This window comes from Macrobrachium nipponense, chromosome 1 (genome assembly GCF_015104395.2).
Source record: "Macrobrachium nipponense isolate FS-2020 chromosome 1, ASM1510439v2, whole genome shotgun sequence".
In the NCBI taxonomy this organism is placed as follows: Eukaryota; Metazoa; Arthropoda; class Malacostraca; order Decapoda; family Palaemonidae; genus Macrobrachium; species Macrobrachium nipponense.
The window spans coordinates 137,115,604-137,131,181 of NC_087200.1; the positions used below are offsets into that span (position 1 = coordinate 137,115,604).

General features: G+C 33.6%; 1 protein-coding gene across 2 annotated transcripts in view; it reads left to right on the plus strand.

Moving 5' to 3' along the window:
- Nucleotides 1-15,578, plus strand: part of LOC135219669 (m7GpppX diphosphatase-like) — a 203,685-nt gene that overhangs the window by 160,991 nt on the left and 27,116 nt on the right. For both annotated transcript variants that reach the window (XM_064256619.1, XM_064256618.1), the window contains exons 6-7: nt 10,390-10,507; nt 11,799-11,936. In XM_064256619.1, coding sequence (XP_064112689.1) covers nt 10,390-10,507; nt 11,799-11,936 — 256 coding nt within the window. The remainder of the gene's footprint in view (nt 1-10,389; nt 10,508-11,798; nt 11,937-15,578) is intronic.

Consider the following 15,578-nt stretch of genomic DNA (forward strand, 5'->3'; position numbering starts at 1 on the left):
CATTTCACGCTAGAAAACGGCTGGAGCATTTCTAAGTCCAAAGGACAGCCGCTTGAACTGCTAGTGACCATAGGCAGTAGAGAATGAATTGTATTCCTTGCCATCCTCTGACATTGGGAGCTGATAATAGTCTGGGCACCAATGAAGTAACAAGATGCTGTATGGTACTGTTGCCTAGTTCTTACAGGTTTTTCTGGTCACAGCATACTTATCACGGTTTTCAGTTTTTTGGGCACCAGCTTGAAGAGCCCCAATAATTTGGGTTAGATTTCAGGATTAGACTGACCCAAGAGTCCTCTAGAATTTTCGATATGATCTTGAATGGTAGTTTTGGTAAAATATGGTCTGTTATTGTGTGTTATGCCATGAAAACCAGAGTGGAAAAGTAATTTATTTTCTCTAAATAAACCCCCACCAAAAGACTTATTTTAAATCAAGGAGAGTATTATTATACAAGTGAAATACTTCTGTATAAAAAAAAATAGTTCTTTATTTTAAACAAAGGAAGCAATACTCAATAAGTTTCAATAATTAACAAAATTTAAACAAACATTACTTTCCCAAGAACTTTCATCCAGAACATTTAAAATACAATGACTAGGGTAATGTCATGTCAATTTAGACAAAATATTTGGTGTTCAAGTTTTGTGTTTCCAGCTCTTGAATAGAAAGCTCACCTGAATGGCAAGCTTTTACACCTGTGGGGAAGGACCTGTTGACAGTTAGCAGTGGAATGAAAGACTGACATACATCAAGTACAACAAAACCTAATGTAAAAAAAAAATTAAATAACCCCTAAACGCCGAGCCGGTATTTCCGAAAGTGTCTCCCGGCGTTCGGGAGTGAGCACCGAAGCGGAAAAAAAGTTTTTTTCATAAAATCACAGCACGCTTAGTTTTCAAGATTAAGAGTTCATTTTTGGCTCCTTTTTTTGTCATTGCCTGAAGTTTAGTATGCAACCATCAGAAATGAAAAAAATATCATTATCATATATAAATATTGGAATATATGACAGCATGAAAAAAAATTTCATATAATTGTATACAAATTGCGCTGTGAGCAAAACAGTTAAAGCTAATGAGTTAATTTTTTTTCGTTGTATTTTACACTAAATTTCAATCATTTTGGTATATAAAAAATTGTAAAATGATCAAAGCAACACAGAGAAAATATTATCACAATATGAATTTGTAACGCGCTGACGTAAAAAAAAGTTGTTTAAAAAATTCACCATAAATCGAAATATTGAGCTAGAGACTTCCCGTTTGTTGCAAAATGAAGGTAATTGATTGAATATTACTAGACTGTAAGTGTTGTAGCTTACAATTGCAATTTTCTACCATTTTGGTCGAGTTTAAGTTGACCGAATGTTGAATTGTTTCTATTTATCGTGATTTATATGAACATTTTTCAAAACTGATAAATGCTGCAACCATGAGTTATTTTTTTTTGTATTCTACATGAAATCGCGGACATTTTCATATTTAAAACTTTATGTAACGGTTAATGTAAAACAGTGCAAATATTACGACAATCGGATGAAAGAATTTCTGATTTTTTCGGAAGAGTTACAGCGCGGACGTAAGGAAAAAGTTTTTTTTCAAAAATTCACCATAAATCGAAATATTGTGCTAGAGACTTCCAATTTGTTGCAAAAGGAAGGTAATTGATTGAATATTACTAGAACAGGAGTTTTAGCTTACAATTGCGTTTTTCGACCATTTCAGTCAAGTCAAATTTGACCAAAGGTTGAAATTTTGGCACTTATCCTTATTTAAATAAAAATATTTCAAAACTGATACAAGCTACAACCATGGGTTGTTTTATGTTGTATTCTATATAAAATTGTGCACATTTTCATATGTAAAACTTTATGTAACGGCTAATATAAAAAGGTGCAAACATTATGACAATCGGACGGAAGAATTTTTGATTTTTTTGGCAGTTACTGTACGGACGTAAGGAAATTTTTTTTTTTTTAAATTCACCATAAATCGAAATATTGTGCTACAGACTTCCAGTTTGTTGCAAAATAAAGGTAACTGAATGAATATTACTGGAATTTAAGAGTTTTAGCTTAAAATTGCGTTTTTCGACCATTTCGGTAGTCAGAGTTGACAGAAGGTTGAAATTTTGGCACTTATTGTTATTTATATGAAAATATTTCAAAACTGATAAAAGCTACAACCCTGAGTTGTTTATTGTTGTATTATACATGAAATTGTGCACATATTCATATATAATACACTATGTAATGGCTGATATTAAATGGTGCAAAAATTATGTTAAAGTGACGAAATAATTTCTGAGATGTGTCGCTGATGCTTTTTAGTGCGAGAAGAAAGAAATTCGCGCTTGCGCACCTGGGTAACGATTGTAAACAAAACAACAGCTTTCTCCGTGAGCTCCCAGTATCCCCCAAGGTGTGTGATTCAAAAGTTTTTGCCTAGTAGGCCTATAACTATTTTTCCCCGAATTTTTAAAAAAACTTTTCGTCGACATACCATATGTCGGTTCAGCACCCGACAGACTATTTTCATCGACGTTTAATACGTCCAATCGGCGTTAAAGGGTTAAAGAAAATACTAAAGTGAATTAGTAAGATTTTAGTTTATAAAATTGAAAAATTATGTACGAATAAAAGAAATCCCAGTCTTCTCTCTCAAACTCCAGGTACTAAAACTGTCAAACATATCAAGTAATGGGACGGAGGGGGAGGAGCTGTTGTGTTGTTGCCACCAAGTGTTCATGGAATTTCTCTCTCTCTCTCTCTCTCTATCTCTCATTTACTGAGACAAGAATTTTTATAGTACATGTACTATTTGTTTTTAATACTTTAAAATAATAATAATAATATAACTTTAATTACAAAATTCATATTATGTGATAGTATTTTAAAGAAATACAGTAATCTATCCATTTCACTCTTTTAATTAAGGATAACTCTCTCTCTCTCTCTCTCTCTCTCTCTCTCTCTCTCTCTCTCTCTCTTGCCACACAGGATATGTATGTCATAGTGGTAACTCCTTTTGTTTCGCTGGAAGCGATATAAGTATTTTCTGAGAGAACAGAGATAAACACACTCTCTCTCTCTCTCTCTCTCTCTCTCTTTACTGAGATGAAAGAATTTTTATGGTACTAGTATGTAAAATGTTTATTGATATTTTCTGTTGTTAATAATAATAATAATAATAATAATAATAATAATAATAAAACTGTAATTACAAAATTCGTATGTGGTAGTATTTTAAAGAGATAAAAAATGACCTTTATATGTCACTTATGTCAGGATAACTCCTCTCTCTTACTGTGATAAGAGAATTTTTATGGTAGATGCATGTGTTTATTAATATTTTCAAATAATAATAATAACAATATAACTAACTTCAAATGAAAATTCTTCCCTTCGTCTTTTTCTGTATCAATTTCCCTACCTTCTCGTAACTCCAGTGACGCTCGGAGCTGGGAAGCTGTCAAATTTGTCAAGTAACAGTGCCATACAATGGTCAACGAATTTAATGGTTTGTATGCAATCTCTCTCTCTCTCTCTCTCTCTCTCTCTCTCTCTCTCTCTCTCTCTCTCTCTCTCTCTCTCTCTCTCTCTCTCTTACTGAAGAGATCTTTTTTATGGAACATGCATGTAATAAGTTTATTATTAATATTTTCCAATAATAATACTACGTATATGTGTAATAATAATACTAGAAATGTGATTACAAAATTCATATGTGAGTATTTTAAATACAATAATCTTTCCATTTCACTCTTTTAAATACTGTAATGACAATCTCTCTCTCTCTCTCTCTCTCTCTCTCTCTCTCTCTCTCTCTCTCTCTCTCTCTCTCTTGGCTGCAAGTGTTAGAAGTACATATGTATGTACGTAATATATACCTTTAAGGGTACTAATGTTTAGGATTACTTAGAAATTATATTGATACAATCTCTAAGATTAATACATTAATGTGATAATAATTTAAGGTAAATTTGATGTAGGATGTTACATAAGGTTTACATTTGGTGTCTCTCTCTCTCTCTCTCTCTCTCTCTCTCTCTCTCTCTCTCTCTCTCTCTCTCTCTCTCTCTCTCTCTCTCTCAGCAAAAGAATTGATGTACAGACAAATATAATTGTTCAGTCTTCTCTTTCTCCCTTCTCTGGAATAGATATATGTATTTATGGGAGGGGAAATAAGTGTTGCCTATAGAAGTTCCTTTCAATCTATTGATATCGTAAGGAGTTATTCTCTCTCTCTCTCTCTCTCTCTCTCTCTCTCTCTCTCTCTCTCTCTCTCTCTCTCTCTCTCTCTCTCTCTGTTATTGGCTGTTTATATATTTCTAATGGTAAAATGTTTAAGATGACTTTGGAATGATATTAATAATACTAATTCAATGGAATCTTTGATGTAGGATGATACTTTCAAGTATACATTTGGTATTTGAACTTTCAAGATAGGCAGATATGGGCATTTTCAGAGGGATGTTCTAACTATTCGCGGGTTTGCGTTATTTGCGGGGGTCCCTGGTACACATCCCCCACGAATACGGGGGAACACTGTGGTATGATTGGGAGTTGACTTCAATGACACCACAGGCAATGGAAGTCTTCCCATTGGGTACTCAGCATTATTTTTAGATGGGTTAGGGTGGAAACAGTCTCACCACTCCCCCTCTTGTAAAGGGGTTCTTCTAAAAATCAGACCCCTCTCTGGAAGGTTTGTGCAGAAAGGCCCTGTTAATGGGAGCCACAGAGAAACACGCGTATATTCGCCACCAAGCACATCTCTTCAAGTGTCCCCAAAAAGGATTCTCCAAAAGAAGAGTGATCCTAGACTTGTCAACATTGAACAAGCAAATTGTTTGCCAAATTTTCTGGATAACTACTGTTGCCCAAGTTCATTCAATCGTTTCAAAAGGGGATTGGACAGCTATAGATCTGAATGATGCATACTGGCACATCCCTGTTGCCATTTCCATCTGTCTCTTCTGAGTTTCCAGATGGGGAAAGATATGTACAGGTTCAAGGTCATGCCCTTTGGGCTAAACATTGCCTTAAGAAACTTGACAAAATTATTAATGGTAGTTGTTCAAGAAATCAGGAATACAACTAATAGCCCACCTAGACAACTGGTCGGTCTGGGGCCCCACCAGAAAAGTTTGCATGAAAAACCTAAGAGCGGTGGTCAACAGGCTACAGTCAAAAGGTTTTATGATAACTTGGGAAAATCCTGCCTCACACCCACCAGACGTGCTCAGTGGCTGGGACTGTGTTGGGGTACTTTTCACGGCCTGTTCTTTCCCCACATACTCAGAACAGAATAAGGCAAGTTCTCAAAACATGCCTTGCACAGCCCAGAGTTTCCAAACGGCAATTATAACGTGTGACGGGCTTTTTGCTATTTGCATCAATAATAGATCCAGTTCTTAGATTGCAACAAAAGAACATGAACACACTCTAGCTATCGCATACAAGGAATAAGGTGCGAGACCAACCTCATCAAAAGATTAAAAAAGTTTGGGAGATACTTTGACTTTGGTCCCAGAAGGAATTTCTGGCAAAACAGGTGACCGTGACTCCTCAGTCTGCATTAGTGACAGTAAACTCAGATGCCTCATTTACAGGTTGGGAGGACATTGGGAGTATCATCAGATGGCAGGGAGGTGGTCAGCCACTAGGAGGAATTGTCACATCAATTTCCTGGAGCTGATGGCTGTCTATTTGTGTCTCAAAAAAGTCAAACCTCCAAGAAGAGAGACACATTTGTTTGATTCTAGACAACATGACTGCAATGTGTACATCAAGAGGCTGGATCACTCTCACCTCCTCTCAATATGATAATACTAGCCATCCTTTGATGGCGCAAGCAAGGAAGTAGTACTTGTCTGCAATTCACCTCACCTGGTCTCTAAATGAGATAGTAGACTCCCTATCAAGGAAAATGACAGCCTCAAGAGAGTGGATGTTAGACATTCACTCTTCTCAGACAATAGCCAACATGCTTCCACAACTGGAAGTGGACCTGTTCGCCACATATGAGAATCACAAATGGCCAGTCAGGCAACAGCAAGAGTTTTCCTACAAGACCGGTATAAATGGAGGACAATATATCTTTTTCCTCCATTCTTCCAGATTCCGAAAGTGTTGAGTAAACTCCTAACCTTCAATGGAACAGCTTACTTAATAGCCCCAAATTGGCCCAACAGGCATTGGTTCCTATTACTATAACAACAAGCAAAGAAATAAATTCCACTACTGTCTATTGTTTTATCCTCCTTTCTGAGCCGAGACCTTCACGGATGGATTTTTGTAAAAATTATCTACCATGAAAATTACTTGCCCAACATTGCTAGGTACCTAGTAAAAAAATACCAGTTTGTTCAGAAGATATGGTTAGATTAGATCCATACTGAGAGCCCAGTCAAAATTTCCAAGGAAATCCTTTTAAATTTTCTTATCCCTTTTTGAAGACAATCGCCTTGTAGTTACAACAATCATGGCATAAAAGGCAGCATTAGTGGAACCATTGCTTTGTTAATTTGGGATTGGCTGTAGTATAGAAATTGTCTTTTCCCTTCTGTGGTCCCTTGCACTGTAAAGACCCGCTCTCAAAAGGTTCCAATTACTTGGTCCCTGAACAAAGTGCTCAGACTTTGATCAGGCCCTCAATTCAGCAAACCTGCTACAATCACAACTCAGAGGCTACAATAGGCAATCTTCATGTCCTCTGGCCTGTCATTCCTGGCCAAGAATGAGAATCCTTTAAAAAGGAAATCCCCTATTCTAAGTAAACTTAATTTAGCAGACAAAATATTATGCCCATTAAGTTTTACATAGAGGTCACAGTAACCATCCCAGAAGGTCCATTTTTCCCATACTCCGGCAACATTATGGCCACGAGCTCAAACAAATTCGACTACACTGTATCGTAGGTGGCATGGTTATCCCTGACCCTTAGGCTTTACAGCAGCAAACCACGGGTCTTCCTTGCAGGCTTTGTATGTTAACTATCACTGGGGAAAGTTTGACAATAGTACTGCAACCCAGCATGCTTAGGCAAGTCACCGCAGAATTTCATCCTAAAAACAAGTTCACTTTTTGTTTCTTGTTCTTTGCTACCAAACCTAAAGGTATTTGGAATAAAAAATGGGGCCTTGAAAGTTGTGGCTTGACCCCGGACCAGAAATGTTTTTGGTTTGTTGGGATTAAAATTTGATAGCTTTTTGTCACCTGTCAGTTTCTTTTTAAAGCCTCTTGAGGATGAGACAGTGACCACACTATCAAAAAACAGGTTTTGATGTAGGAAAAACCTATTTTTGGTAGTTGCTGTTGAGTTTTCAAAACCCTTCCACTTCACTGATGAAAAGGCATGGGATTTGCGTATGGGATCTTCCTGCATTGACCGACAGAAAGTAATAGCGTCTTGGTCCGTTTCTAGACGTATGTAAACAATATGAAGGTGCATATGTACACAGCCACTTCTTGCAGTTTTTTTATGTAGATAAACTGGGTTCAGCTCTCACTGAGGATAAGAGAAAGTGCCCTCTTATCCTGAGTCCATTTATACTCCATCATATGTTATAATTTTTATCATTTCAACATAATATCCAGCTGTGGAGGAGTGATGTGGTAAATTACATTCAGCAACATCTTCGACTGTCGGATGAGAGAGAGAGAGAGAGAGAGAGAGAGAGAGAGAGAGAGGAGAGAGAGCATTGTTTGGGTGTTTGTAATTTTGGTGTTGCTTTTTGGTAGTGTAAGTGTGTATGTGTTTTTCTGAAGAGTGTGAGTGAACGAGCTATCAAGAGAGAGAGAGAGAGAGAAAGTGGTGGGTGGATAGTTAGCCATGGTTTGCTTGTTGGGTGATCATTTTGGGCTGTCTGCTGATAGTTGCTGAGTCAGTCTTGGATCAGTGCCTGTACTGGACAGACGTTTTTGGCAGCGGTCTTGGATATTGTTGATGGTCAGTTGTGTTGTGTTTCTGGATTGAATTATTGTTTGATTTGCTGTTGATGTTGTAAGCTTAGAGTTGTTGTGCCTGTGTTGTTGAGTTTGTTGCGCTTGGGTGTTGGAAGGTTGTTGAGCTCGTGAGTTTCTGTTGGGTTGTATATGAGTTGTTGTAGTTGCAAGTTGTTGAGTGTTGTTGTTGGTGAGCTGTTGTGATTTCTTGGTGTTCTTTGTGAGTGGTTGTATTTGGACTTGTAAGGTTGTTGTTTTGATATTGTTGGTGTTCATCTTCACAGTGATTTGTTGAGTTGTTGTATGGTTGTAGTATTCAGTTGGTTGTTTTGTGTTGTGATTCTCGGCGGTGGTTGTGTCTCGACGACCTTATCCAGCGGACAGCACAGTTTATTGCCTTGAAGACAGTCATAAATGGTAAGCACGAGTGTGAAATTGTTCTGTGGTTTTCGTTGAACCAACTGTCCTGCACTTAAAAGTAACGTAAAGGGGAAAATGTGGTCGAGGTTAATTTGCCAGATTGGTTAAATTAAATGTGGGGGTCTTGCTCGGTTTTGTTTTTAGCTTTGATACTGCCACAGTATTTTTGGCGCCCAACGAAAACATTTAAACTCTCAATTATTCCTGACAATTACAAACAACCCAACGACGCTCTCACTTACTCCCATGCTCTCTTTCCTCACACAACCCTTGAAGAAGACGTTGTCAAATGTACTACCACATCACTCCTCCATATGGCCACAAGACCAGTTTAAAGGGAATTGTGTGACATCATTCTGGTCACCATGGAGCTCTGGTAAGGCCATGGAAAGGGCAACTCCTTGAGGATGAGACCGCAACTACCAAAAATAAGTTTTTCTTACTTCAAAAACTGTTTTTTCTAAATGGAGAAGGCTGTGTCTAGTTGTGTAAGACTTTCCTTCTAGTTTGGGAAGGTTGTGGTTATATTTGTTCAAGGTTATGAAGTCAGTGTCAAGGTTAATCAAAGTCAGTGTTTAAAATAGGAAATTAGTGTGTAGCATGGGAAGTCAGTTTTCTGAAAAGGAAAGTCTGTTGTCTGAATTTGGAAGCATTGTTTAGATGGGAAGTCTGTTGTCTAGATTGTGAAGTCAGTGTCTAGACTGAGAAATCTGTGTTGAGACTGGCAAATTAGTGTCTAGCTGGGAAGTTGGCATTTAGATGTAACTACATGACCTGGTAATTAACGTAATTAAGAAGTCTAGCATTAACCCATTTTTTCTGGTATTTAAATGTAAGGGCCAACTATCACAATTTTCACAAATAATCAAACAATGTGGAGGTCAGCATCTAGTCTATTTTGGGAAGTCAGTTTCAAGATTGGGATGAGAAGTCAAGATGTAGTTGAGAAAGTCAGTTGTTTTGAAAGGGAAGTCAGTGGCTAGTTGTAGTTGGGGAAATGTTTCTAGATTGAGTAGTTTGTGATTAGACTGAAAAGTTGCTGTTTAGATGGAGAATGTGTATCTAGAGTGGGTGATCTGTTGCATAGATTGGAAAGTCAGTGGTTAGATTGGGATGTCTTATTACCCAGATTAGGAACTCAGTTACCTGGTGTTTAGATTGGGAAGCCTGTTGTCTAGTGTTTATAGTAAGACATCTGTGCCTAGACTGGGAAGCCAGTGGCAATATTGGAAAGTCACCTTTTAGGTTTGTTAGTCTGTTATTTAGGTTGGTATTGGAAGTCAGTGTCTAGATTGGAAAATGTTTGTTTTAGATTGGAAAATTATTGTTTAGATGTCAGTGTCTAGATTTAATCAACATAGATTGTATAAAGGCTTAAAGATCAACTCTTCAGCAACCTCATAGAGCGCTGGAAAGGTTTACATTGATCTTGGATTACCACAATATATTGTAGTACACATTTTATTCTCTGGAATAAGCACAGTATTATATAACTGATACATTTTTCTTTTAATTTCAAAATGAAAAGCAATAGAGTGCACCAATTCTAGAAGAAAGTATATATCTCAAAGAAAAATGTAATTAAACCCATCTGCTCATGTTGTTTAGAATTTTCTTTTAAATTCTTAGAGGAAGAATTCTTTCAGGATGACAGATACCTGGAAGAGAAACATCAAACAGGAGGATTTTAAATTAAAGGCAATGGATTTTGTCCATTGTTGAGTTTAATTTTTAGATTTTTACGATTATTTTTCAGTCAATCGGTTTGCTTCATGGCAACTTTCAGCAAAAGTTAGATGCTTCATTTGGTAGCCATTATAATGCTATATTCTATTTGCTTTCATTATCACTTGCTATGGAAAATGCAGGTTTACACTTACGCTCATCCTTCATTTATAAACTTCGTGGTTACAGTTTAAGACGAGTTTGTTTAAGGATATGAAACTAGGTTTTTTTATATCATGAAATTTTTATTCTGTAGTGTATTTTAGTACTGAAATAAATTTCTATTCTTGTAGGCAGCAATTGAAGAAAAGTATGGCATTCCATCTCACAAGCAGAGAGTGTTTCTGCATTACCAGCCATCCTACTACCATCTTCATTTCCACTTTACTGCTCTGTCATTTGATGCTCCAGGTATGTATAGTAAATACTGTGTCAAATAACACCTGTGTTGAATATTTTTTCAGTTGGTTAATCATAATCAGTTAAGTTTAAAATATACTGATAAATTCACATTTTTCTTCAATCACACCCATCAAAACCACTCTACAAGCAAACTTTCTTACTTAAGACCTTTGTCATGATAGGCTAGTCCAGCAACACTATTGCACACTTTCACATTGAAGTTAATGTATTATCTGACTAACAATTTTCCCTTATTTTAGCTTCATAATACCTTTGTGGGCCATGAACTTACTGTTTTGTCGTACAACTTCCTTCTTATGACTTCAGCTGGTCCTTCACTTGCATAATGCCTCACAAAATTCTTTGGCACATCAAATTCATTATCTAATTTTTAGTCTTAAATAAAAAGACCTATTGTTGCTTGGAAGGTGACAGTGCCATTAGCTCTACAGGCAGTCTCTGGTTATTGACGGCCTTGGTTATCGGTGATCCAGTTTTATGGCTCTTGCCTAGCCACAAATTTTTGGCACCAATATGCAACGATTTCCTTTTATCAACGTGCGATATCAGGTATTGGCGCCGATACATGCCCAACAGAAGCACCAGTGTCCTGTTATCGACGTCGATAAGTGCTGAAAAACTGTGATTTTTGCTTATCTTCATCCCGTTGGAACGGAACCCCCGCCTATAACCAGGAATTGCCTGTTTACAGAAAAGGGACAACAGACAGACATTATTCTTAGCAGTTTAGGGCACACCAGCAAATCAACAGCAGGTTGCATTGCACACAGCATTTTCCTTAACCTATTAGACATGTAGTATAGTACAATATTGAGTTCATTCACGTAGCTTGGCAGAGTTTATTAGGACAGCATTCTCTTTCTGATTCTAGAGTTTTCAATCTTTGCTCTGTACATCCATTGACACAATGTGTGATTTTATTGCTATCACAGCTAATTTGTGCAGATAAATGCATACGTATACACATTCATGCTTTTGGTCTTGTTCCTGTTGTGTAGATTACCCTTGGCTTTTTTGGTCTTGCTCCTGTTGTGTAAGTTAACCTTGGCTACCAGAGGGTTTTAGAGGTAAAGATGGTAAGAACAATTAATGTTTATTTCTTGCAAATAAGTTTTACCACTTTTGTCAAGACTTAATACTGTTTTGTAGTATTTGGGATTGGTTGTCTGTATAACATTTACAATACATTCAAGAGACATTTGGAGACCTGTCATTGATGTAGAAGTGATTCTTACATGAACATAAAATAATTTCTTTTAATATTTTTCCATTATTTTAGGAACATGGGCTGGTAAAGCACATCTCTTGTCATCTGTCATTAGCAACCTTGAAATGTGTGGGGATTATTACCAGAAAGCTACATTGCCTTTCACAATTAAAGATAACCATCCTTTACGGCTGAAGTTCGAAGAAAAGGGTAAGGTTGTTTGTCTTTTCTTTCATTTGTGACAATTAAACGACATGCTCTCATCTTTGCGAGTATGTTTACAAAAGACATCACTGCCTTCTTAACTTTCATCCTTTTCCTTTTGTCTCTTGTTCAGCATCTTTGACTTCACTTTGTGTTATTTTTATTTTTCATAGAGGCACAAATACTTCAGGTGACCACTATGAGTCTAGCATTGTTACTTAGTGGTCTCATTAAACTACATATACGTAATAATGTAGAAACAATTTATAATTTCAGTCTCATTCCTATAAACAGAGTAGTAATTGAATGAACTTAAATTATGTAACAATTAATGGCTTGATGTTTAAAATGAAATATATATATATATATATATATATATATATATATATATATATATATATAAATGTATATGTGTGTATATATTGTATATATATATATATGTGTGTATATGTGTATATTATATATATATTACTATATATATATATATATATATATATATATATATATATATATATATATATATATATATTATATATCTATATATTATATATATATCATATATTATCTATGTAAATATATATGTATTAATAAAATTATATAATATTATATATATATATAATATATATAGATATATATATATATATATATAATTAATTATATATTATATGTATTAATATATAATATATATATTAATATATATATAATATATATTATTATAATATATATATTATTATTATATATATATATTATAATATACACACACATATATTGGAGTAGGGAGACACGTTCTGTCTTTGTCTTTCATCCATTTATTAGCGCTGACATTTCGTAGCAGCTTGATACATTTTCCAGGCTGAAACAATTACACATAAATTGTGTATAAGTAAAAAGATACACACAATGTTTACCAACACCAAAATTAAAAACCTTTTAATAAATTAAGAATAAAAAACAGAGTAAAAACGAAACACAGAATAAACAGTGAAAGGGCTAGGAGCGAATACAGAGAAACAAATTAATAAAAAATTAATAATAATAATAGAGAAATATATAATAATAATAATAATAATAATAATAATAATAATAATAATAATAATAATAATAATAATGTAATAATAATATAATAATAATAATAATAGGAAGATCAAGACACCTACCCACAGCGGTAGCGTAAGGAGAACTGACACGAAAAATTGATAGTTGACAACCCGTTCTATCAAATCCAGAACAATCTAACATAAGAAATCACAGTAAAAGTTGCAAAACACATAGATGCCGTCATTTTTAATATTGTAGAAGAACCCGACATATAGACGAACTAACCACCCTTGAATCAATAATGATTAAGCTAACTGTACCTTCTCTTAACCACCAATCGTCTTCCACCCAACTGTTTATTGCCTAATTACCTGTTGTTTTGTTTTTCGTGTCAGTTCTCCTTCCGCTACCGCTGTGGGTAGGTGTCTTGTTCGTTCTATTATTATTATTATTATTATTATTATTATTATTATTATTATTATTATTTATTATTATTATATATATTTTTCTATTATTATTATTAATTTTTTTTTTATTAATTTGTTTCTCTGTATTCGCTTCTAGCCCTTTCACTGTTATTCTGTGTTTCTGTTTTTTACTACTCTGTTTTTATTCTTAATTTATTAAAAGGTTTTTAATTTTGGTGTTGGTAAACATTGTGTGTATCTTTTTACTTTTTACTTATACGCAATTGATGTGTAATCGTTTCAGCCTGGAAAATGTATCAAGCGCTAACAAATGGATGAAAGACAGAACGCATCTCCCTACCCCAATATGTCTATCCCTGAGTAATTGCTCCTGTCTCCACTCTTATATATATATATATATATATAATATCTATATATATTATAATATATATATATATATATATATAAAAAGTGGTATAGATATATATATATATAATAAATTAAGAGATATATATATAAATATATATATATATATATATATATATATATATAAAAAATGTATTATATATAATATATATATATATATATATATATGTATATATTATTATTATATATAATAGTAATCTATATGTATTATTATATATATATATATATGTATGTATAACACATGCATTATAAATAATAATAAATAAAGTATATATATATATATATATATATATATATATATAATATATATAGTATATATATTATCTGTAATGTATGTATACACATGCATATACAATAATAACTCACAATATATTAATCATATATTTATCCTAATCTATCTATATATATATATAGATCATATATGTAATATATATATATATCTATATATCTCATAATCTATATTATATGTATTCTGTATTAAATCTAAACTATTTTTTAAATAATAAACCAAAAAAAACATATTAAAATAAGCTATAATATCTATATATATATATATAGTAATATATATATCTATACTGTTATCTATCTTTTATATCTATCTGTCAGTTAATACGAACCTTCTTGTATGTCTTTCCTCGTATTTTTGTCAGTAGCTGCTTCAGTAAAGGGCTTGTCAGCCGAAAAGATCTCGCAGACTCCTTCGTTTATTTTTCCTTCGTGGCATTTATCTATGTATGATGTAGTATCTATATATAATATATATATAGTATCTTATAATATATATATAGAACTGATATATATATATATATATATATTATATATATATATATATATATATATATATGATATATATAGTTATATTATATATGATATATATATATACATAAATATATATATATATATATATATATATATATATATATATAATATATTAATATATAGTAAGCGAATACCACAGGAAAATGATTGTCAGAAATCCAAGCGCTTTCGTCTTTATTCAGACATCGTCAAGGAGCTACTAAAGTACAATTGGAGAGGAAGGCCTCAGGTACAAACAAGATCAGGAATACCAGATGGTTAATTATCAAAAGGGTAAAAATTATCGGATATCACACGGTCACAAACTTAAACAGATTCTGACCCTAACCGAAATTACAAAGTATCTTTACAGTCCAAAACATGTAAAAACTAAATATATTAATTTTGTTGCTTATATTTATCTACAACTTTTTTAATTATGAAAGCATCAAGTTTAAATAGACCAAGACTTAAATTTAGAACATTTCTATTATTTGACTTGATAAAACAATATTCAATGATATTCCTTTTAACTGTGTCATTACATGGGACTAAGGCTCTTGCTTGACTCCAGTTAATAGGATGGTCTAAATCTCTCATATGTACAAATAATGCATTCGATATTTGCCCAGTTCTCACAGAATATTGATGTTGCTTGAGACGCTGTGAAAGAGATTTGCCGGTCTGTCCGTAATAGACTTTATCACACTTTTTGCAAGGAATTTCATATATGCAGCCTGGAAGATCTTTAGGAGAATTTTTGATTACTTAACTCTTGACATTAATATTACTGAAAACAACATTTATGTTAAAAAGCTTTAAAATTCTAGGAATATCTAAAAACCTTTCATCATAAGGTAATTTTAGAATGTTATGCTTACTAAATTCAAGTTTGTCATTAGTTGAATAAAATGTTTTTCTAGCTCTTTTCCATGCCACATCTACAAAAGTCCTTGGGTATTTAAGTTTCAATGCAATA